Below are 26,003 nucleotides of genomic sequence, written 5' to 3' on the forward strand. Positions count from 1 at the left end.
TTAAGTGAGAAAAATCAAAATTAAACACGAAAGAAGCAAAAACGAACAAAATAACTTTACAGACAGTTTTTTAGACTACATTGTTGTTGTTGTTGTTGTTGTTGTTGTTTATTTTTGTTTAAAAGCCTTATTTCTTAAAAACTTGTATAATTACGTCATTAGAATCATAGCCTTTATAACTCATTTTAGTCAACAGTTTTAATTTAAATGATTGCGTAAATCAAGGCTGCGTACTTGCTCCAAGTCTTTTTTCAATAAAATTAAATTTGGGGTCATCAACTTCAAGAGTTAAGCTCCATACAAGAAGTGATGGTTGCCTTTTTAACCTGGCACGTATAAAAGCTGTTATGTGATCTCCTCTTTGCTGAAGATGCCGAACTCATATTTCACTTTGTCTAAGAGCTTCATTCATTACTGAGTTAGTTTTCATCAGCATGCTTAGAATTCGGCCTTACAATTAAGTGAAGTAAAGTTATTAGCAAAAGCACAGCTAATCTTTCACAAATCAACATTGGCAAGGATATCGAAAACATAAACATATTTGTACATCTTGGCTTAAATTTTGCTCACTACTGTATACATAAATCAATAGTCGATTTGGTATGGAGTCAGGCATGTTTATTCGTCTGACTGCAAGAGTTTGAGATAACAAAAAGTTAGGCACAAAGGCTACCGTTTATTTTGTCTGTGTATGCAATGCACTTCTATGTTATATAGCGAAAATATTGACATTGCCAGTCGTGCAGAAGAAGAAAATTAACACCTTTTACATACAATACCTTTGTTACGTCGTATCTTTACAGTTGAATGACAAAAAATAACCAAAAAAGAAGTGTTAAGTTAAGAAGTACTGTTCTTACCAGTATGAATTTAACCCAGGGCAGACTTTACTGGCTTGGTCATTTTCCAGGAATGTGAGCAAATATCAAAGTCTTTATAAAACAAGTTTAGTGTTGACAAACACTACTAACAGCGGTCGTCCAGCACTTTGTTTTAAAGACGGCTGCAAACATAACTTGAAAAGTTTGAGTGTCAGCAATGATGAACGGAAAAAGTTTGCAAATGACCGCGACAAATAGTGCTTTTTAAGATAAAAAAAGACTGACGAAAGAGAAAAATAACATTTTTAAAAACCGAAGCATAAAATAAAACTTTAGTTTTTAGAACTTTTTCTTTTAATTTTTTTAAAATTATGTGTTTTAACTGTTATTTTATTGTTGCATTTATTATGTATACAATTAAAAGGCATAGCTAATTTCATTTGATATTCATATCCTTTTATTATAACAGTTAATTTAATAGTTTACGTTGTAATTTTTTAAGTATAAAAATATTTTAAATTTGTGCTCAAGAACTTATGCATATTAAAAGAACATTTTAATACTTTTTTTTATGTTTTTTTATAAAAGAGGATGACATTTTTTTGCCCTGATAAAAATCCATTTTAGTTTAAAATCCAGAAAAATCCGGATTTCTCAATTGTTATTATCAGTGCATGACAGTCTTGTGATTGTTATTATTGACTTGGTGATGTCACTATTAGTAATTAAAAGTTTTAAATTACAGAGCCATTCATATATTGTTAAAATGATGTAGTGCACGTTTTACAAACATATTTTATATAAACTCATGATTTTAGCACACAAATTGTACTTTGAAATGTGCAGAAATACCGAAGACAGCAAAGTGAAGGAGAACCTATTTATACACTTGGTTGATTTATTTTGTAAAGGAAATTTAAAGCCAGAAATGTAGTTAAAATAAAGTAATATAGTTCTATATTTCTATTAAAATTGACTCCTTAATTAAGATACCTCAAGAATTTTTAATTTAACAGAAAAAGGGAGTCGTTTTAGTATTCAAAAAAAGCATAGATAAAGAAATAACAGATCATCTCCACTTTAAACTCTCTTTCATTGTTTCTAAGTGAATTATAAATAACATAGTTAAAATGGTTATATATGTAATTTTTAATGTACATATAAAATAAGGAATTAATTTGAATTAAGTTAGTTCTTAAACAGTTTAATTTATTAACAAAACTACTGATGTTTTCCTTCTTTTTAAAGTTGTTGAAATAGCCTTACTCAGGGTTGCCACACACTCAGGGAATTTCAAGTTATAGAAAATCTCAGTGAAACTCAGGGAATTTGGATTATTTTTTTTAACTCAGGGCAGTTATGATTTTTTCTAAAAATTTCTGGGAAAATTTAAGAATTTTTAAAAAATCTAAGAGAAATATTTTTTTAGATCTAGAATGAGATTTAAGTAATCCAGTTTCAAAACTTTGTTCAAAACATTTAATTTTATCTATTTTTGAGTGCTTCTTTAGAAATTTTTAAGCTATGTGGCTAGTTCTTCAATATTCTTAGAATTAACATTGTAATTTTCTAATAAATAGTAAGTTTTTAAGGATTTGTAAAAACTCAGGGAAGTTTAAGGGAATATTTTTTGACCTAAAGAGTGACAACCCTGCTTACTTTAGGTCTAAGTTAAACATTATAAGTAAACTAAGGTATGTAAATTATAGTTTAGAACAACGTTATATGAAGTAAAATGAAATGTTAAATATAACAAGGGTGCCACAAAACCTGAAATCCTGTAAAAATCTGGAATTTAAGAAAAATTATAAAAAAAAAAGCAGGAGAAACCTGAAATTTTGAACAGTTTTACATCTACATAAAAACTTTTGAAATCTAAAATATAGATAAAAAAAGTTTCTAAAAAAACATTAACAAAGTAGCTTTACAGTATCTTTTCAATGTTGTTATACTATTCAACACATGTTTTTACCTTGAACTTAATTTTGAACTAAAAATAAATCCAAAACCTGGATGTACTTTTAAATCCTTGAAGAAATTCAGTAAACCAGAGGCAACCCTGTTATAAGTGCAAGATTTCTTTAATTTTGTACTATTTTTATTTTTTACCACGGCTAAAAAAATAAATTTGTTTTTGTTCCTTATTAATGATGTCTGCTAAACTGCTACTATCAATGTCAATCCAACTTTTACACAGTTTTAATACTTATAAATTTCATAATAAGATTAAAAATAATTTTATCCAAAACTGTTTTAAATTAGCAGCATTTCTAATAAAAGTTTTAATACTTTAAAGTGTAAATGGTTTAAAGTAGCTGAATTAAGATACTTATAAACAAAAAGTAAAAAAAAGTATTTAAACTTATAAAACAGATTCAAAAAAGCAGCACCTCTAATAGTTTTATGTTAAAAGTTGAAATGACATCAAAAGTAACAGTTAAGTAGACATAATTAAGAACAAAAACAAATTTCTTTTTTAGCCTTGTTATAGAAAAAAAGTATTACCTGTGAAAAGTTGAAAATTTAGTCAAACAATGACTATCAATTCTTGTTATAGTAACCTTTTTTCCTAATATTATACTTTTAGGGTTACTTCTTTTCAGTCTACTCAAAATAATCTAAGCTAGTTTTTTTTTCAAATTAAGTTAACTCCAGCTTGTTTGGTTGATATATTGCAAAACTCTTGTTAGTTTCTAATCTCAGGATAATTTAACATTTTTATAACGAGCCGTTTTGTCATTATTTTGTTATTTTTAGGTATGTTGATTTGATAAATTCTTCTCAAGGCTAACTTAATGTAACTCCGGCTTTTTAAACCAAAATTTAACTTTATTTTTTTGCCTAAGCAGTCGCTTTATTTTTATGTTTTATTTAAATATCACTTTCAGGGTCTCCACTTCATAAGTTAATTCCCTAAAAAGAATTTAAGTTATCATAAAGATTCTAAATTTTATTGTTTATACCTAGTATTGGATAATTTATATTACATGTATTTATTTTTGATAAAATGGTTTTTTTGTAATAAAGTGTTTAAATGTTAGATTAAGAGTACAAAAGCAAAACTAGTCCAAATAAAAGTGTTGCCACACACTCCAGGAGAACATAAGATATTTTGAATTGTTTTTAAGTTTTAGGCTGACTCAGGATAGTTGTATTTTTTATGGTAAACATAATTTAATTTTACAATAATTCATGATAGTTGAAAAATTCTTTCAAAATTTCATTATATATTTCTTCCTAATTTTGAAAGAGTTTTAGTTTAATTAGTTTCAATATTTATTATTTTATTACCTTTGTATTGGAGAAATTAACTTTTTAAAGAAAAACAATTTTTAGGATTAAAAAATCAGGATGACTAAGGACAGTTAAGGTCACTCAGAACATTTTTTTACTAAAAAGTTAGCAAATCCTAAAAAGTAATTAATTTCCTTAATAAGATTTAGCTCACTATGGAAAACACTAATTTTAAATCTTACCTCCAAAAACAAAACAAAATATCAAATAAAAAGCTACACAAGTGTAATCACATGCTAAAAACTTTTTTTTATGAATTTTAAAATTTAAGAATTGTTTACTTACTAGTTATTGTCTGTTTAGAAAACCCAGATCAATTGGGCGTATCAATTTTATTTAAATGGAGTTTGTTTTGATTAAAAAATTATTTTTGTTGAATACTTGATAGTTTAATATACAAAGTCAGTTTCTGGTGAACTTAAGATAGTAAGTAACTTAAAAATCAAAATCTAAACTTGATTATAATCATAAAAACAGGCTGAATCTGATTTATTATAACCAATATAGAGGAAAAGTTATCTCAGAACATTTATTTCAGTTTAAATAATAGTATTATATAATAGGTTATATTAATTAACTGTTAAAAAGTTTTTTTCTAAAACATTTATATTCTTTAAAAAAAATCTTCAATAAATTCATTATAAAAGGAAGTAAAGCAAAAAGTTAGCAAGAAGTAACTTATAAAGCAAGAAGTAACTCATAAAAACAAAAAATCTATTTAAGCCATTAAAAGTATCAAATATGTAAATAAATTTATACATTGTGATTATAATTAAAAATTACTGTTTCTAAATATTTTGAACTTAAGTCTTCTTGATAATAGTATTTAAATAGTTTAAGTAATCTATAAATATGTTAAAAAGTAAAAAAAAACTACACTAGAGTTATAAACCTTAAATGAAATTACAAACATTGTAGTTTTGTTTCTGTAATCGTAGTGTAGTGTTCAACCATAAATAATTGTTTTAAAATATTGAAATTATTTTCTTAAAAAAAATTAGAATTAAAATTTTTTTAGTATAATTTATAAAGTTGTCGAATTTAAATATCTGTTGTTTGCAAATTGTTATTGAACATGCAAATTTTTGTTAAAACACTGACTGGTAAAACCATCACTTTAGAAGTTGAGGCTTCAGACACCATTGAAAATGTCAAGGCTAAAATCCAAGACAAGGAAGGTTTGTTAAACTTTTAAATTGAAAGCAGTTGAAACTTAATATTTACAGCTGATGGTAGTTAAATTCTTAGCATACTGTAAAATCTAAAAATAATTAAGTTCATTAGTTTTTCATAATTGAATTGCTCTAACTCAAGACCTTTAAGTGTTAAGGAAGTAAGTGGTATATCATTTTTTAAATAGAGTTATAAGCTACCAGTTGTTAATTCAGTTTAAAAAAATTTAATGTAGTTTTAACCAAATAATAAATCAAAGAAAGTATAATATGTTCTTAATGAGAGGTGCAAACTGAAAACTAAGTATAGATTATTTATTTAAAAATATATCTCTTTCAGTTATGGTATTATTTACTATTATAATTGTTTAGAAATTCTCAGTCTAATATTAAATAGGTTTTAAACAACTATAAGTAAACAGATTTTTTCTCTCATTTCTGTATTAAATCAAACAAAAAAAAATTGATTTTGGTCTTTTTTTTAATATTTTTTTTTCCATAGTTGGCTTACTATAACTTGTTTGTATATTAAAAAACAATAACTAAGAATTTTAAAATAAAAACCTTCAAAAAGTGAAGAATATAGATTTTTAGTAAATATTTTAAGTTATAAGAAAATTAGCCGTGAGATTTTTTTCTATATGCTTGTATCAATTTTTTTTACAAAACTGATTATATCTCAAAAGTAAATTGTCTTATGTTTTATAAAAAAAATTAATGTATTAAATAAAATTAAATATTTACTACAAAAATATTGTTAGTATTAAGAAGTTGTATGTTTTGCATCTTTAAATCCATTTAAATATTAAATTCTAATTGAATTAGCGTAATATTAAATAAATATATCAGACTTGTTTTATTAAAAAAAAATAGAACTTCAGTATTTAATAAATAATGTGTTCATATTAGTTGATGTACAAAACCTCCTATATGCAAGAAAATAGTATAAATTTTAGTACTCAAGTGAATTAATATGTTAAAAGTCTGAATTTTATGGCTTCTGAAAGCTACATATAATGTTAACAGTTAAAAATAGAATTTGTTGTTTTGATAAAAACACAAAAGTGCACTTTTCATCTAGGTTAATTTTTGTACAACATTATAAGTTTTAAGTGTACCAAAAATAAATATAATAAGTTATAAAAAAATCTTTGATAATCTTGAGTTCTGCAACAATTTTATAAAGTAGTAAAGTTTTCATGACACAACTTGCTAATTAATTCTAAACTAAATAGCTAAACATAAATACAGGTATCCCACCAGACCAGCAACGTTTGATCTTTGCTGGAAAACAGTTGGAAGATGGAAGGACCTTGTCTGACTACAATATCCAAAAAGAGTCCACTCTTCATTTGGTGTTGAGACTTCGTGGTGGAATGCAAATATTTGTGAAAACATTGACTGGCAAAACCATCACTTTGGAAGTTGAAGCTTCTGATACTATTGAAAATGTCAAAGCTAAGATCCAAGACAAAGAAGGTTTGTAAAAGTTGAAATTAAAATGAAAACAAAAGTTTTAATGATCTCAAAAATTAAGAATCAATTTTATGTGTTCAATTACCTCTTTAATTAAGCTGACTCTAACTTGTTAAAATTAAGGTATAACTTGTTCAACTAGATAAAATCTAAGATATATGTTCTACATAATATAAAAAATTTCTTAAAAATCAAATATTTAAAATATATATAGAACTTGTTCAATTCAAGATGTATAATTATAACATTTTACAGGTATTCCACCAGACCAGCAACGTTTGATCTTTGCTGGTAAGCAATTGGAAGATGGAAGGACTTTGTCTGACTACAACATCCAGAAAGAGTCCACTCTTCATTTGGTGTTGAGACTTCGTGGTGGAATGCAAATATTTGTGAAAACCTTGACTGGCAAAACCATCACTTTGGAAGTTGAAGCTTCAGACACCATTGAAAATGTCAAAGCTAAGATCCAAGACAAAGAAGGTTTGTAAAAGTTAAATATAAATTAGAAACAATTAATTTCAAAGCTTTTCTAAACAAGGAAATGTGAAGGTGTAAAATAAGCTTTGTTAAAAGCATACACTAATTTAGAAGTTTATAACAAATCTAAAACTTTATAGAAATAGGTCTTAACATCTGAGTAATAGTAAAATACTTAATGGTCTAAATTAGTATAAAAATAAAATGTTCAAAGAATAAGATACTCTTTATTTAACAGGTATCCCACCAGACCAGCAACGTTTGATCTTTGCTGGTAAGCAATTGGAAGATGGAAGGACTTTGTCTGACTACAACATCCAGAAAGAGTCCACTCTTCATTTGGTGTTGAGACTTCGTGGTGGAATGCAAATATTTGTGAAAACCTTGACTGGCAAAACCATCACTTTGGAAGTTGAAGCTTCTGATACCATTGAAAATGTCAAAGCTAAGATCCAAGACAAAGAAGGTTTGTAAAAGTTTTCTTTCAATAGTAATTAAGTTGAAAGCTTGTAAGAATTAAGGAACAGTTTTATGTGTTCATTATTTGTCAAGGAAACTGACTCTAATTTCTATTCGAAACTTAACTCGTTCAACTAGAAATTTATAAGATAAGTGTTTAACAATATCCAAGAGATAACTTGAACACTGAACATTTTGTAAAAATGTACATAGCTGAAACAATTCGAGATATATAATTACTATTTTATTTTATAGGTATCCCACCAGACCAGCAACGTTTGATTTTTGCTGGAAAACAATTGGAAGATGGCAGGACCTTGTCTGATTACAACATCCAGAAAGAGTCCACTCTTCATTTGGTATTGAGACTTCGTGGTGGAATGCAAATATTTGTGAAAACATTGACTGGCAAAACCATCACTTTGGAAGTTGAAGCTTCTGATACCATTGAAAATGTCAAAGCTAAGATCCAAGACAAAGAAGGTTTGTAAAATATTTTATTGAAATAATTAAGTTACAGCTCCTCACAGGGTAGTCAAAAAAAGCTGAAATTCAAGATAAACATGGAAATAACTAATTTGACAATTTTGGCTAAAAGTATTTAGAAAAACCTAGAATTTTGAATAAAAGTTATAGAAAACCTGAAATTTTAAAAAGTTAAAAAATGAAGTTATTTAATTTTGATTTGACACAATAAATCTGTCATATAGATATATATTTTTTCTACTTGTGAAAATTTCTAATTGAAAAACACATTTAAAATAAGTTATCAATATCTTGTTTATCTTTTTGTACTAACTGAGGCAGTTTTTAACCTTGAGCTTCATTTTATTCTAAAAATACACCCAAAAACTTTTATTTTCGAAAACCTATAAGAAAATTCAGAAAACTTTAAAAAAATTTTTAGAACCTTTAAGAACTTATGTTTAAAAATAAAGGAGCACTTTTAAGTGTAAAACAGCTTTGTTAAGGAAACTGACTCTATTTTATAAAAATAAAAAATAACCTCTTGATGTACATAAGTTGTAAGATATATGGTTTACAATATCTGATGAAATGAATAAGCACTAATATATTTTAAGGGCATTGGGGGAGTCCAACATTTTATTATACTTAAAATAACATTGGATCTTATATGAAGACTTCAAGTACAAACTACAAGCCAGTTTTTATAGAATAGAATAAAATAAACTTAATTAATTTTAAGCTATTTTAATTTTTATAAAAAGTTTCCGATACAAACGTATGAACCTTAAATTTTTTGGGGTCAACTTTCTCGTAAATTAAAAAAAATATTTAAATTCTATCTTTTTCTTTGTTTTATGAGCTAGAGACAACAAACTTTAAGGAAATATTCCTATTATAGTTTAAAAGACTTAGAAAGTTGCGATTTTAAAAATATTAAAAAATAAAAATTTTAGATAAAATATAAGTAAAAGGTATTTTTTTTTAGAATAAATTAAATTTTCTAAATTAACAAAATCCTGCATTCATCAATTTTTAATTTAATAATAGACTTTCTGTGAAAAATTGAAAATTGCTTAATATATCGAGGAGTAAATATATTTCTAGTAAAATAGTCTTTTTTCGCGCCTTTAGTTTAGTTCCTTCCATTGGGAACCTATTGAGGTCACCGACTTTGATCGCTCATATCTCAAAAATTACTTGATACTTTTCAAGCGGTTAAAATTGTCTGATAGCTTAGATAATGTAAAATTATAACTTTTTCATAGGTATCCCACCAGACCAGCAACGTTTGATCTTTGCTGGTAAGCAATTGGAAGATGGCAGGACCTTGTCTGATTACAACATCCAGAAAGAGTCCACTCTTCATTTGGTGTTGAGACTTCGTGGTGGAATGCAAATATTTGTGAAAACATTGACTGGCAAAACCATCACATTGGAAGTTGAAGCTTCTGATACCATTGAAAATGTCAAAGCTAAGATTCAAGACAAAGAAGGTTTGTAGATATCCATAAATAAGAAATAATAAGTTAATTTAAGCGCAGTAATTAATACCGACCATTAATAATGATATTTGAAGAGTTAAAATCTATATATTTCTATTGAAATGCTAAATTAAAAATTTTGAACGCTAAATCTTTTGATTCTTGCTGCAATCTCAAACAAAATTAGAGTACAAATAATTAAGTTGTAGTAAAGCATTGTATAGGAGACGTTTTATTGTTCTACATTAAGTAAAAGTAAAATCTAAAACAAAACTGTTCCCTGATATTAAAAATTTTTAATGCCTAATTTGCTTAGCGAAATTTGATTTTAGCTCTAAAGAAAATCAATTTAGCCATAAAACAGCAAAACTTCTTTATGGTATTGTAAGACTAAATGCGAGACAAACTGTCCTGAAGATTTAAAGTTCTATTTAAAATGTATTTTTTAATCATAACCGCCAATAATTTCTGTCCTTATACATATAATATATATATATATATATAATAAGGTTATTATTCAAACTTGAACACCTTCTACTGAGCCCACTTGAAGGGCTTTTAAATAATTTGGTATTATAATTATAGAATTAAGTTATATAACTTGATAAATCAAATATTTCACACTGAGCCCACCTTAAGGGCTTAAATAATAATAAGGTTTATTTCAAGATGTAAAACTTAAAGGACTCGAGTTTCGTGCTTATGCACTCATCAGCTTCAAAACAAGTTCAAAATAAGGCACAAAACACACAAATGAAAGTTAAAAATTTAGCATAAGTATATAATGACGTTATTTTGAAACTATCAAAAATCATGCAAAACGGCTTGTGCAAAAATTGATTTACCAATTGACAAGCTGTTTTGCATGATTTTTGATAGTTTCAAAATTACGTCATTATATACTTAAGCTAAATTTTTAACTTTCATTTGTGTGTTTTGTGCCTTATTTTGAACTTGTTTTGAAGCTGATGAGTGCATAAGCACGAAACTCGAGTCCTTTAAGTTTTACATCTTGAAATAAAACCTTTTAATTTATGTAATTAGAGATGGTAGATCGATTTTTGTACTGAATTTTTGTAATGCACAAGATTACGTCATACTGTTTTTTGTTTTTTTGTATAACTTTTGCATCTATCTTCAGCAAAGTGCTTTTAATTTTAAATTCAACTGGCTGATAGTTAAGGCGTCTAGTGTTATGAAACATATGTACCAGTATTTTTAAAATCTTATTTTTCTAATTAATTATTTAAAAGCTCTAAAGTGGGCTCAGTAGAAGGTGTTCAAGTTTAAATAATAACCTTATTTTATATATATATATATATATATATTTATATATAAAATAAGGTTAATATTCAAGGAAATAATATCAATATATTGTAAAGGAAGGTTGTTTAAATAAGAGGAGTGAATTCATATCGTCTTGTCGATTATGAAAATGCTCCTCTTAAAATACTACAAATTTTGAAGTATTTTATTGTCAATTAACTGTTGTTTTCGTTAATTTTAGTTGTTTGATTAGTTAGATGGTAGATCGATTTTTGTACTGAATATTTGTAATGTACAATGTTCAATTCTTACGTCATATTGTTTTTGTTTTTTTGTAAACTTTTGCATCTTTGTTTACCAATGTGCTTCTTATTTTAAATTTGAACTGGCTGAAGATAAGAGACAAACTTTTTTTGTCTTAATGAAACATATGTTCCAGCATTTTTAAAATCGTCATTTCAATAAATTATATATATATATATAAAACAGCAAATAAATATAAACCACTAAAAATCTATCTCCTATATTTTTAAAGATAACTACCTCAAATTTTCAGGAAATATTCCTTGAAATATTTAAAAAAATCTGTCAGGAAGAATTAATAAAATTAAAAAACTAAAAAAATTTAACAATAAAACAAAAAAATTTTTTTTTGTTAATTTTGTATATAAAATTTAAATTTTTTAAAATTCTGACATAATTTTCTAAACATATCAAGGAACACTTCCTGAAATTTTGAGGTAATTATCTGAATAAACGTAGGAGGAGTAGATTTTTAGTGAAATAGTCTATTTTTGCTGTTTAAGTTTGAGCCTCCCATAAGGAACCTATTGTTGCCTCCAACTTTGACCGGCTATGTCTCAAAAAGTCATTCAAATTTTTAAAATCCGTAAAAAGCATCTTGTAGCTTATGAAAAACTACTTAAAACAAGATCAAACAATAAATAAGTGTTAACCTCTATATGTCCTTAAAAAGCAGGAAATAATAACTTCTGGCTTAAATAAATGCGTAGAAATAAAACTAATCAGAAGTGTTTTACCCCTAACTATGGCTTAAAATTTGATTGATAAACAATGGGAAGAGATCAGAAGCATAATAATATATAGTCTTCAGAATATTTTTTTTTTCATTTGTCATAAATCAAATACGCTAGCTACTAAGTTTGATATAACTACAAAAATTTGCGGTAATTATCAGATTTTGCCTGTGGCACTAGTATATTTAAAAAAATATAAATATATAATGTCTTGATGTTAATATTTAGACGAAAGTGTTGATATTTAGAAACAATAGTCTGTAGAAAGTTGTTTTAAAGTATCATAGTGGAAAAAACTATTTAGGTCATCTAAAATCAAGATAATCAAAAGAGATGATTTTTTTAAAAAATACACTAACTATTCAAATTAAAAAAACACAAATAGTTGTTTAAACAAAAGTTGTGATTCCTTATTAACCCTGTTAAGTCTAAGTTTAAAATTGGCTACCAAACTAAATAAAAACCAATCACAGGAATTCCACCAGACCAACAACGTTTAATATTCGCTGGAAAGCAATTGGAAGATGGACGCACTTTATCTGATTATAACATTCAAAAAGAATCAACCCTTCATTTGGTGTTGAGACTTCGTGGTGGAATGCAAATATTTGTGAAAACATTGACTGGCAAAACCATCACATTAGAAGTTGAAGCTTCTGATACCATCGAAAATGTCAAAGCTAAGATCCAAGACAAAGAAGGTTTGTATCAAATGATATCTGTAGCTTGTTATAACTTAAGATATCTAAAACCAGAATTGATGACTTTAAATAAGTAGCATACAGTTTTACAAAAGATAAAAATTGTTAACAACAAAAACTCTCAATTTAATTCATTATATCATAGGTATCCCACCAGACCAGCAACGTTTGATCTTTGCTGGAAAACAACTGGAAGATGGAAGGACTTTGTCTGACTACAACATCCAGAAAGAGTCCACTCTTCATTTGGTGTTGAGACTTCGTGGTGGAATGCAAATATTTGTGAAAACATTGACTGGCAAAACCATCACTTTAGAAGTTGAAGCTTCAGATACCATTGAAAATGTCAAGGCTAAGATCCAAGACAAAGAAGGTTTGTTTGTAAAAGTTATATATTACTTAATCGTGTAAGCTAATAAAATTAAATAGAGTAGTAAATATTTTTATGAAAAGGGTCAAATAAAATAATAATGTATAAAATAAAGTTTTTAACAAAGTTGTACCTTAGAATTTTCACATTAAAAAACGTATTTTAGTAAATATTTTTAACTTCTAGGTTAATCTAAAAATATTGCCAATATAAGCTAAGATATTTCAACGACTATAATACCAATGCTCTTATATCATAGGTATCCCACCAGACCAGCAACGTTTGATCTTTGCTGGTAAGCAATTGGAAGATGGAAGGACTTTGTCTGACTATAACATCCAGAAAGAGTCCACTCTTCATTTGGTGTTGAGACTTCGTGGTGGAATGCAAATATTTGTGAAAACATTGACTGGCAAAACCATCACTTTAGAAGTTGAAGCTTCAGATACCATTGAAAATGTCAAGGCAAAGATCCAAGACAAAGAAGGTTTGTATTGAATTTTATCTGTAAATTGTAGTAAAAACTTATCTAAAACCGGAATTATTAGCCTTAAATAAGAAGCATACCATTTTAAAAAGTTAAAATGTTTTTGAGGCCTCGCTTGTATTATATAGTAAAAGTAAAACGAAATTAGTTAAATAATATCACAGTCTTAAAAAGATGATCCTTAAAAAGCACTACTGCTTAATGATCGTTGTTAATGATTAAAATATTTTAAGTAGTATTTATTGGATGTATTAAATAAAAAAAGTTGTGAGCAGAGTTTTCTATGATAAGTATTAAAATCTCTGAAAATAAATTAAAAAGAACTTTTCACAATTATTCTAACCCAACCGTAAGAAAATTTAGGTTTATAATCTGCTTGAAAAAAATTTCTAACATGTAATAATTGTAAAGATTTGAGGAATTTTTAAACCCTTTTATGTACAACAAAAACTATTAACTTGATTTTAATGTCGTAGGTATCCCACCAGACCAGCAACGTTTGATTTTTGCTGGTAAGCAATTGGAAGATGGAAGAACCTTGTCTGATTACAACATCCAGAAAGAGTCCACTCTTCATTTGGTGTTGAGACTTCGTGGTGGAATGCAAATATTTGTGAAAACCTTGACTGGCAAAACCATCACTTTGGAAGTTGAAGCTTCTGATACCATCGAAAATGTCAAAGCTAAAATCCAAGACAAAGAAGGTTTTTAAAAGTTTTTTTTTAAAGTAGAAACAATTAATTCTAATGCTTTTCTAAACAAGGAAATGTGAAGGTTTAAAATAAGCTTGTTAAAAGCATACAATAATTTAAAAATTTATATCAAAACTCCTTCTACTAGAAAACTTCATAGAAATATGTCTTACTATATCTGAGTAATAGTAAAATACTTAATGGTCTAAATTAGTATAAAAATAAAATGTTCAAAGAATAAGATACTCTTTATTTAACAGGTATCCCACCAGACCAGCAACGTTTGATCTTTGCTGGTAAGCAATTGGAAGATGGAAGGACTTTGTCTGACTACAACATCCAGAAAGAGTCCACTCTTCATTTGGTGTTGAGACTTCGTGGTGGAATGCAAATATTTGTGAAAACATTGACTGGCAAAACCATCACTTTGGAAGTTGAAGCTTCTGATACCATTGAAAATGTCAAGGCTAAGATCCAAGACAAAGAAGGTTTGTAAAAGTTTTCTTTCAATAGTAATTAAGTTGAAAGCTTTTAAGAATTAAGTAACAGTTTTATGTGTTCATTAATTGTCAAGTATCTGGCTCTAATTTCTATTCGAAACTTGACTCGTTCAACTAGAAATCTATAAGATGAATGTTTAACAATATCCAAGAGATAACTTAAACACTGAACATTTTGTAAAAATGTACATAGCTGAAACAATTCGAGATATATAATTACAATTTTATTTAATAGGTATCCCACCAGACCAGCAACGTTTGATTTTTGCTGGAAAACAATTGGAAGATGGCAGGACCTTGTCTGATTACAACATCCAGAAAGAGTCCACTCTTCATTTGGTATTGAGACTTCGTGGTGGAATGCAAATATTTGTGAAAACATTGACTGGCAAAACCATCACTTTAGAAGTTGAAGCTTCTGACACCATCGAAAATGTCAAAGCTAAGATCCAAGACAAAGAAGGTTTGTAAAAGTTTTTTTTAAAAGTAGAATCCGGTAATTTTAAAGCTTTTCTAAACAAGAAAATTTTTACTGCATAACAAGTTTAAATAACAGACTGAGTCTTTTTGTAAAATTTATAATCTTACTTCCTCTTACTAGAAAGTTTGTAATAAATATGTATAACATAATCTGTTTAATTTTTTAAATATTGAATGTATTAAATAAGTATAGGATTGAAATATTTAAAGAAATATAATAAACATTTTATTTAATAGGTATCCCACCAGACCAGCAACGTTTGATCTTTGCTGGAAAACAATTGGAAGATGGCAGGACCTTGTCTGATTACAACATCCAGAAAGAGTCCACTCTTCATTTGGTGTTGAGACTTCGTGGTGGGCAATAAAGTGTGTTCTAGTTTTCTGTAAATTCTCTGTACATTCTGATATTTTTTAAAAGCATAAAGTATATAAGTTATTTGTCTCCGCAGTAATTCCTTGGTGATTCCATTAAAGTTTTGGAGCTCTTTTTTTTGTATATAAACCACTTTGAGTAGTTTAAATGAAAAATAAAATAAAGATATAAAGATGTAGTTTTTTATTTTATTTATAAGTTTCTAGTAGAATTACATATAACATACGAGATTTAAAAAAATAACCCAGAACAGGGTTTAAAGATAAATAAATTTTTATTCTAGTACTGTAATTGAAATTAATAACTGTCTAATCCTATGAGGGAAATAAGTTAAAAATTGTAAAAAAAACTTAAAACATTTAAGTTATGTTTTAAAAAGTAAAAAAAAGTTAAATAAGTCAACAATAAATAACTTATTCAGGATTAGTCATTAGTAATAATTTTATTTTTTCAAATTTTAAAGTTTACCTTTAATTTTCGATTCAAACTAATTCATTGATAATCCAACTAAAAAAAATATTTAAATTTTTGATACAATATCTTTGTAAAAAGTTTAAAATTCTAAAAATATGAATCTATAATTTCTGAAAGTTTTACAAATTTATATCTAGTTTTAAATGCAATTTTGTTCATAATTTGGTAATAATCAAATAGTATATGAGGCAGTTATAAAACTATTGTTAAAAAAAAAAATTGTTAAGACGCAAGTTTAGTGTTAATTGTGAATATAAATCTCTACAAGTTTCATAATAATTGGTAAGTATATTATTAAGAAAGTAAGTCGAGTCTTTTTTGATTTGGGTATATATATTATGAATACTTTGTTTGATTTATCTATTGTTCAAATATAAGGATAATATTAACAGCAGTAAATAAATTTATTTAACGGATATTTAAATAAGTAAAATTGTGCATAGTGAGGCTCACAATATAGTAAAAACATCAATTTGTATATTGTTAACAATTTAAACTTTTTTTATTCTCGTGACAATTTCACCAGATATTTATAGCCGATTAACATAAATTTATTACATTACAAAATTCATTTTAATTCAAAGTAGCTTTTACGAGCTTCTGTGTTCTAAATGTATTGTTGCAATATTTTGTTTTAAAACGACCAGCGTTCCGTATGTATCAGTCGTAACGAATATTTGAATATCCATTGAACACAATAAAAAACTAATTGAGCAGGGAAACTAAAAGCTTGAACGTTAAAACGGTTATTTTAATAAACTTAATCTTTTTTTTTCAAAAATTAAATAAAATTTTGAAATAAACTGTTCACGTTTTCTCCCATGGTATCTCGAGAAAAAGTTTAACTTGAACCAACCTTGAAGACGTATGATTCGTGAACAGCAAAATTTAAAAACCAATTATATTCGAGTTTGTTGAGAAGTATTGTAAATTTCTACGTAATTAATAATTTTTCAACCAACCCTTGTTTTGAGACTTAAATATCGTTCCACTCACATATGTATTGCTTAACCATTTTGTTAACTAAAAAAATCCTAAATAGATAATGATTTTTTGTTTATTTTTAACTATGAATAATTCTTTAGTATCTTTCTGTAAAAATGAACAGTTTCTTCAGTTTGAATATTATTAAGTGTACTAATTGCTTATAGATTTTTTAATAATCCTGATTTATTTTATTTCAAAGCTGCTTCGGAAAACTTTTGCGTGTAGTTGTAATAGAGTTTAATTTTTAAGATAAGTATTATTAGAATAGACATTTAAATTTTTTCGTTTTTCTGAACTGACCAGATATTTACTACAACCTGCCGGTTTGGCAGGCACTTGTTCATAATGTTTTTAATTACTTGAAATTTTAAAAACAATCAACAAAGTATTAATACAAAACCTAAATATTTTTAAATAACATTATCAAACATCATTCTGTATTAAATTTAAGCAATAAAATTTTCAATAAAATGTATTAAACAAAGACAAATTAATAAACTACTTTATATACTCATTTATTTGCTGCGCTTCCAGAACTTATGGAAAACTATAAAACTTAGTTTTATAACTGAAGAAAAAAACAAAGAGTGTATGGATAATAACGAAATTGATAATGAAATAAAAATATTAATATCTTGTTAATTATCTATATACAAGTGGTAATTTCAACTCAATGAAAAGGATTTACCAAAAAAGTCCTTTGAGAACCAGGTAAAAAGTAAATCTTGGCGGCCTGCGTATTTTTGAAACTATGATTCTAAGTCTCCGAAAAAATTATTGATACAAAAAGTCAATTTTTATTGTTCTACATAAAATATTTTCAAGCTAAAGTTTTAAATGCTCATTTAGTTTTAAATATTAGCTAATTGAAATACGTTTCAATTTCTAATTTATCAATTTTTTTTTAGATTTAATGAACGTACGGTAGGCTAGACCCGCGACTGTTTTTTAATTACTTTTACTTGATAATATTTTACTTGATAAGGAAGCTAAAGAAATAGTATGGTAAAAATTATAAGTAAGTTGTAATGTTAGTTTCATAGTTATAGTGTTATAGTTTTATGTTTAGACAAATTAATAACTTTTTCAAATAAAACTTTACGAAAACAAAGCGGACCGCTATGTAATAAAAACTGTTGCATCTGACAACTAACGAGTTAACTTTATTATAGACATAAAAATAGTGTTAACTGATACAGAAGTAAAATTTTTATTAATAAAATAAATGAAAATGAACATTTTATGTCATAATATAAAAAGATTAAAGTTACTACAGATCAAATAATCAACGTGCTACTTTTTATTCAGTCAAGGAAACCATATGCTAATATCATGGTTACCACGGAGTTTGAGAAATTTTCAAAAAAAAAGGAATTGTGTGAAGTGTACTTTCAGCACTATTTTAAATAAATTACAGTTAACATCTAAGTAAAATTTATTACAATTTTGTTTTTAAGTACTTATGCATGAAAAGAATTAGTAAACATTAAAAAAGTTACTACAATTATATAACAAGTTATATGTACTAAGTAGCAAGTAGCTTAAAATTAAGTTTTTTCATACATGTACTGTTAAGAAAATATTTTTGAAGGTTAAAAAGTAATAAAAGAATATAAAAAATAGTATAAATGTTAAGCAATCTGACAACTAGCGAGAAGTTCTGCTTTACAAACAAACAAACTTTGAAGAAAAATTGTTTAAATGCAGAGGTAGCTACTTGCTAACAAATAAAATAAATAAAGTTTAAAAATTGAAGTGATGTTTGTCTTTATTAAAAATACTTTTTGTTTGATCCTCAATAGTTACAATTGATAAATAAATTTTGTCAATTCTCGGTGGAAATTTTGTCTGAAGCGTGCATAAACTTAACAGTAAGTAGAAATTTTATTAGGATTCAATTTTAACTAACTAGTCAGGTTCTTAGTTAAAGTTTAACAAATAAGCTGTATAATCGATTTATAAAAAATAATTATGGTCATAAACAATAAAAAAGTTTAGCTTTATTCGATATCTAAATAAATTGAAAATAAAAGCATTGATTTTTATACGATAGGACATTTTTGTCTGTTTAAAACAAGTCTTTAGTTCATTTGATACGAATATGCTTAAGATTGTCTTCAGACAGTTAAATTTAGAAAGGTATTTTAGTAATAAACAGTACAATTGATACTCTTGAATTTATTAGAATTTGTGATCTATCGGATACACTAACTAGGATCCGGCCGGATCCGGATGAATTTGCATCCAATGGATCAAATACTTCTAACTTTTGTGCCTTAAACTTAATCAGCATTCAGTGATAAAATACATAAACTTCTTTTTTCAGACATAAATAAATGAATTTAGTATATTTAAAAGGCTTAATAATTTTGTCACAGAAATATTGTTTATTGAATTTTGTACAGTAACCTCTCGTATCTTTACGCACTCGTGACGTTACGAAATCTCGTTTAGTTACGCATTTTAGAGTTCTAAAAAATGCAAAGAGAAGATTTTTTTTTTTTAATATTGCACAAATTAGGTTTATTGTATATTTTTTTATTTAAATAAGTTTTTAAATGCTGAGTCACCTCTCTATAACTTAAGACTTTTTCCTTGACTAATTGATAAACATTTAGTTATACCTCAGTATATAATAAATTTTGTTAACAGTAAGAGATCAATTTAAAGTTCTAAAAGAAATATGACTGTGTTAAATAATGGGAGTAGAAAGAAATAATGAGAGTTTAAAACACAAAGAAATAATACAGCACTCTTGCCCTATATATGAATAAAAATCTCAAAGAGAAATCTAGTGAAACTTCCTAGCAAAAAGTAGCAGTGATACTTAATAAATATAGGTTTAGACTTAACACAAATCTCAGTTGTTTTTTTTAGTACACATATCAAAAATTTTCTTTTGACGTTTTTTTTTAGTTTAAGTTCTTCTGTAACACAATGTATCTTTAATACAATGCAAGACAATTTTATCCTTATGTTGGCAAAGGTCAAGTTAAAAAAGTTGTAGTAACATAAGCAATTTTTATTAAACATTTTTCTTATATTTTATATATTTTTGTTCAAAGAAGAAATCCATTACAGCACCAAATGCATATTTTTGTAAAAGACTATAGATACAAATTTTAAAATAGACACCACACCATTTCTTATTTGTAAACAAATGCTTAAATACAAAATGAATTTGCTAGGTAGAATAGTATATAAATGTTAAGTATCAAATAAGTCACATACAAGCAAAGATAAAGATAAAATCTACTTATTATGAAAGTTAGTAAAATTTTTCTATAAGTTTTATTATTTTGTATAAATTTAGATCCTTTTTTTTAATATATGTATAGTTTTATCTTTTGTTTTCATATTTATAAGTAAAGTTAACAAATTGTTAAAAGTGGGAAAGTCCCCAGTCTGCTTTTAACTAGAAGCATTATCAAAAAACAGCTATTATAGTAAGTATATTTAGTACATCTCGTATCTTTACGATCTCTTATATCTTTACGCACTTTTTCTGTGGACACAACGTGCGTATATAAGCGAGAAGTTACTGTATATTATTATTCTTTTTTTAGATAGCTTGAAAATCAAACTATATACAAAAACTTCTTATAAACATAAAAAGCTTTATAAGAGCAAAAACAGACTTAATTAAATAGTTTTGAAAGCATAAGTATAGTTCTGAAAAAATTGATATACAATACACATGAAACAAAAACATTCTGAATAAAACAATTAAAAAAAGTATAATATGTGTAAAGTTTATTGAATGACAAAAAATACGCTCAAAGTGTTTGGTCTTAGGACATGGTGCATGAAAAAACCTTTCGGTTATCGAGTCGCACACCACGGATACCTTTTGACGTCTTGTCTAGGACCATAAGTTAGATAAATATAAGTGAGATAAACATCACAGTTAATTTTTTGTAGTAGTTTAGTATCAGTTTAGAAAGTTATAAATACAAAACTTTTTTGGTTTAATGTGCATACAAAGCATATCAACAAAGTATTTTAAATTTATTAAAAAGCAATTTTTTCTTAACTTTTGTGAAATTTTAGTTATTTATTCAAAAAACTTTAAATTTCGTTGAACAAACGCTGTGAATAGTTTTACAAACATTTTTTTTTTGTTTATTCCTTGAATATTAGTTTGTCTTATTTTACTTATTAATTCTCAAACTTGACTATATTCTCCTTTGAAAAATATTTTTTAAACGTTAAAAAAGTAAAGATGAGCTTAGTGTATAAAAAATATTGATTTAGTTTAACACGGAATAAATTGAAATATAAAAAGATTTACTTGAGAATACTTAGTAATACTTTGAAATCCTTATTTTTAGTTATAAGCTAGCTTACTTTATACTTTTTGGTTTAAAGCAATATAAAAGTTATTAATTCAGTTTAAACTTTCACTACTTAGTATTATTTAATACTTAAAACATATTTTGAAAAATACATTATGATTGTTTATCATTAAAATCCAGTTAAATGAATTTTTGGTGAACTTTCATTTTTTTGCTGTAAGAAACTTTCGTGACGTTTTCCCATGTAAAACATCCAAAATGTTACGAATATATTGGCAGCTGCAAGACCGGTTAGAAGATAAACCTATAACAAACATTTTTTATTATATTATTATATAAAATTTATTAAACATGTAATTAAAATATTCGTGTCTAGTTAGGAATTTTATACTTAAAAAAAACAAAGCTTTATAATATGATGCATATATGCTGTCTTAAAAAAACATCAACTAAGTTCGTTTCAAAATTTATATCACATTACTAAATAAGCTGACCACATTGAAAGGGAGGATTGTGAATATTTTTCCGGCAATGATGGGAGTAACCATGTTTCCAGCAGTGTTTCCCAGTTGAAATATGAATATGTACGTTTTTGAAACGTTCGTTATCTGGCTAGTCCACGACACCCCTGTTGATTTTTTCATTAGCTAATATTTCAATTAAAAAAAATTACACTTGGTAAGCATTTTAATTCCTGTAAATATTTATGAAACTATTGTATCGTATTTCAATTTTAATAAAACGATTTTTTTGTAAGTTACTGTAACATACTTTTTAACTATTTTAAGCTTTATGTTATTTTACATTTGCTTTATTATTTGAATGTAGCTACACCATATCAAAAATTACAAATTGTTTATTCCTAAAAAGGTCAAGATTTTTTTAGTTAAGCAAACGAGTTAACTTTAAAACTTAAGTATAACAGTTTATTTTTTTTTGCAAAACAGTAAACAATAAATTAAAAAAAAATTTTTAAATGTTACTTAAATAAAATTTTAACTACTAACCACAAGAATAAAACCATGCTACAGTAAACCCGTGAAAAAATGATTCAATCCAGAAAAGTAGTGGTACTGTTTGACCAAATATTGCAAAAACAACCTGTATTGTTTGTTGTTTTAACGTTCTAAACTATGTTAAAAAATTAAAAAAAACTGACTAAACCAGATGTAGTTCCGAACAAGCTAAATAATATCATTATTTTTGGAGAAAAGTACTTGGAATAAAAAATTCCACAAGCCCTACTAGTCATAAATCCAATCCAAAACAACGTGTTTAGCCATGCCGATTCTGAAACCTACTAAAGTTGATTCCCAAAAAAAACAAAATTTATTAAAAATTCTTACCGTGAAATTTAGATCCGAGCAAAGGGCGACTGAATAAATGTAGCTTTGGTAGAGAGCTTCCAGACTGACGATTATGAAATAGAAAGAAATGATTGGAAGAAATAACCAAATTAAGTCTTTTACAGACTCTTCTTGTTTTTCGTCTTTTTCTTGTTTTTCTTTTTCAATCGAAGAAGTTTTAATTTTCTCTTCCGCTTTAATTAACGCTAGAACAACCATAATAATTCCAGTGACGATTGTGAAAGATCCTGATATTACGTACGTCCAACCGACCGGGTTGAAACTTTCTTCTACAGACTCACTTGATGAGTTGTAGGTGCTGACACTTCTGTACATTGTGTATTCTTCAGAAGCTGGGCAGCTATCTTCAGTGTCACTATCCGAGTCTGCCTTCTCCAAAAACGGAGCAGCTTTGTGTTTAATAATTTTGATGTTTAAGTTGATTTTAGAACAAATGACATTTTACAAACATTTTTGTACCATAGTAGTATTTTTTAACGTTTTCGTTTAATATATATTTTATAATAAAATTAAAACAGTACTAAAAAGCTAAACATTTGTTACAGTTAAGTGTGATAACTTTTATTGAATAGTATTACTCTTTGCCGAAAAAATTCAAATTAACAACTTTACATCACTGTGTTCTTAAAAACACAAGGTATGATCTTATGATCTTGATTCAACTGATTTTAATTTTAAGCGTGTTTTTATACACTTAAAAGTTTTTAAGTCTACATAGTAAATAATTAAAGTAAATAATGAACAAAAGATTTTATTTTTTTTAATAGCCGTTCAAATATAACCTTTAATTCAATTTAATAATTATAATTTTAAGTATTTACAAAAACTTTTAGACTGTTTTGTTTTTAGTACATTAAAAAAGCTAATGTTGTTCTGTAATTTATTTATACTACAGAATTCTAGTAATACTAAAGCACTATTTGAAAACAAAGTCACTCTTTAAATTTATAAGAGTATAAAAGTTTTTTAAGCAGGTTACTTTTAAACTTTATAACTTTTTTTTTTAAAGTAGTGTTCTTTTTAATTAAAAAATATTACGGTTTTCATTTGTTTTTTGAAGTTTTAATATAATATTTTTTTATATCTAAACATTATTGTAAAAAAAAACTTTCCAAAAAAGTTTATACCTTAAAAAACTACCTATTATTGGTGCTAATACAGTACCAATTCCAAAAGCAAAATGAAAGGACTGAATGTAGGGCCGTGACTCTTTTTCACCCCACAAATTCAGATACATTGACTGCGCTCCTAACAATCTTATTTATTAGTACTAAAAAATGTGTTACACAGCTATATTTGATTAAAAGTAAAACCCAATAATTAAAACAGCTTTTCATAGTTTTAACAACAGCTAATACCTGCGTCAAGGTAACCAAATAACAGTCCAGTCAATGTAGACGCAATAACTAATCCGGCCAGTGAGTGTATCCAAGGTGTAATGAGCATTAAAATACCGCTTATTACTATTCCTATGCCTGTTTAAATTTGAAATTTTAATTAGTTTAGAAGATATTAATTAATACAAATTTTTTTTTTAATTTACGATTTACAAAACTACTGTTATAAATTTTAAACAAAGAACTTTTTTTTGATTAAAATACAAAATAACAATAATAATCATAAAGTGATATAATTGTACATCTAGTAGCGTTTTTGTAAAATCTCTCCAGTTTATATTGTTAAATGCGTATAAAAATATATTTAACAAACATAAAAAGAAAAGCAAAACATGAAAAGAAAAATAATAAAAGACTAGGGGTAGGCAAACTCTCTAGTCGGCAAGTTATACTTGGTAGTCTTTTGTACATAAAGGACTGCCATAGAAATAAAAAATTGTGTCCACTTAATTTTTTAAACTTATACTAAACACGGTTTAACAACAGGATACTCATAATTAAGTTAACTTAAAAAATTTTAGAGAATATTATGAAACTTGTTTGTTCAGAAGAAATTTTTATAACTTAAAAATAAGTTACGAGCGGACAAAAAATTTTAAGGAGCTGGACCCAGCCTGCGGACAATTTGTCTATCTTGTTGACTAGGTGCATTCTACCCAGAACAATAATGTTAAATCGTCGGGAAAAGTAACAAATTAAATATAATGTTTCTAACTCTTAATCTTACAAAAAGACTAGGAATACTAGGTTTTGGTACATTTAGATAAGGTGTTTTTGATCAATATGTAGGTATAAAATAGTATATTAATTAGAAAAGTTAATATCATTTTTGTAACTATTTTGTAAAACTTAGATTAATCTTAAGTATTAATTAAATCAAAAAAAAAAATCAAGTAACAATCGGATAATTTATTATTGCAAGTAAGCAAGTTTTTAATAAAATTACTTAATTTTTTATAACTTAACATTTGGTTTATTAATTAAAAACTTAAACATTTTTTAACTTTTACACTTAAAACTTAAGTAAGTCACATAATTGATTTGAATTGGTGCAAAATGATTCTAAATTTTTTATTTTTATGTTTAATCTTTCCACAAAGGATTTATAAAATAACAGTGTTCAGTTGACTTTATTTGGTAGGAATGAGTTTTACAAGTTTGTACCTGATATCTGTTTTTAGCAGTGAAATTTATTCGTAATAAATAAACTTAACATTAAAATTGCTATAATTGCTTTCTATTTAATGTTTAAGCACTTAAAAACTTGTCGAGTTAGTACCCCAGTATAATTATTTATATAACATAAACTAAACGAAATTCAATACTTTCAACCATTCTTTTTTCAAATAACACTTGTGTGCTTTTAAAACAATTACGTATAGAAAACTCACCGATTGTAAGCAATGGCTTGTACTTTTTGTAGTATCTGATAAGCAGTCCACAAAATACCGCACCAATAAGTTTGCCGGCTGCCCTGCCAGTGAAAACATAAGACACCGCGTCGACTGTCGACCCGACATTGTCCGTCAAATATAAAAGGGTGGGCCCAGATAGAGAAGAAAATAAACCCTGAAAAAATACATTTAATTTTACTGCTTTCAAAAAACATAGATGTGTGACAACTAATTAACTAAGCAATTATAAAAACAACGCTCAAAATATTTGGTCGTAGGACCTGGTGCACGAAGAACCTTACGGTTATCGATTCGTACACCACTTGGATACCTTTTAATGTCCTGTCCAGGACATACATTCTAACACTTGTTTTTCTAAAGTTATTTTAAACTATCATAAGAAAAAATAATATTTTCTGACTAACATTAAATAATACTGTGTCAAAAAATTTCAATTACTTACTCCTCCTATTCGTGTCAACGAAACTGCAACAACGACCAACAAACTCCAAAACTGTTTGCTGTGCAT

General features: G+C 26.4%; 2 protein-coding genes across 5 annotated transcripts; one reads left to right on the forward strand and one right to left on the reverse strand.

Moving 5' to 3' along the window:
• The first annotated feature begins 5,126 nt into the window (after positions 1-5,126).
• On the forward strand, positions 5,127-15,732 carry LOC145843435 (polyubiquitin-A). Of its 4 annotated transcripts, XM_082950915.1 has the most exons (13): positions 5,127-5,293; positions 6,539-6,766; positions 7,019-7,246; positions 7,482-7,709; positions 7,958-8,185; positions 9,436-9,663; positions 12,428-12,655; positions 12,801-13,028; positions 13,285-13,512; positions 13,989-14,216; positions 14,465-14,692; positions 14,940-15,167; positions 15,422-15,732. In XM_082950915.1, the coding sequence occupies exons 1-13, from the start codon at positions 5,191-5,193 to the stop codon at positions 15,550-15,552; spliced, it is 2,742 nt and encodes a 913-aa protein (XP_082807041.1). In that variant the 5' UTR covers positions 5,127-5,190; the 3' UTR covers positions 15,553-15,732. The 4 variants fall into 4 exon arrangements, with proteins under 4 accessions (XP_082807041.1, XP_082807044.1, XP_082807042.1 ...); XM_082950918.1 differs by lacking the exon at positions 14,940-15,167; XM_082950916.1 differs by lacking the exon at positions 13,989-14,216.
• A 6,051-nt stretch (positions 15,733-21,783) lies between these two features.
• On the reverse strand, positions 21,784-26,003 carry LOC145842847 (sodium-dependent glucose transporter 1A-like). The gene is made up of 8 exons (XM_082950325.1): positions 25,938-26,003; positions 25,472-25,649; positions 24,042-24,158; positions 23,824-23,931; positions 22,663-23,072; positions 22,476-22,613; positions 22,324-22,417; positions 21,784-21,944 (listed from the first exon to the last, which is right to left on the reverse strand). The coding sequence occupies exons 1-8, from the start codon at positions 26,001-26,003 to the stop codon at positions 21,784-21,786; spliced, it is 1,272 nt and encodes a 423-aa protein (XP_082806451.1).

The sequence above is a fragment of the Thalia democratica genome, chromosome 8 (assembly GCF_965202585.1).
Source record: "Thalia democratica chromosome 8, ktThaDemo2.hap1.1, whole genome shotgun sequence".
In the NCBI taxonomy this organism is placed as follows: Eukaryota; Metazoa; Chordata; class Thaliacea; order Salpida; family Salpidae; genus Thalia; species Thalia democratica.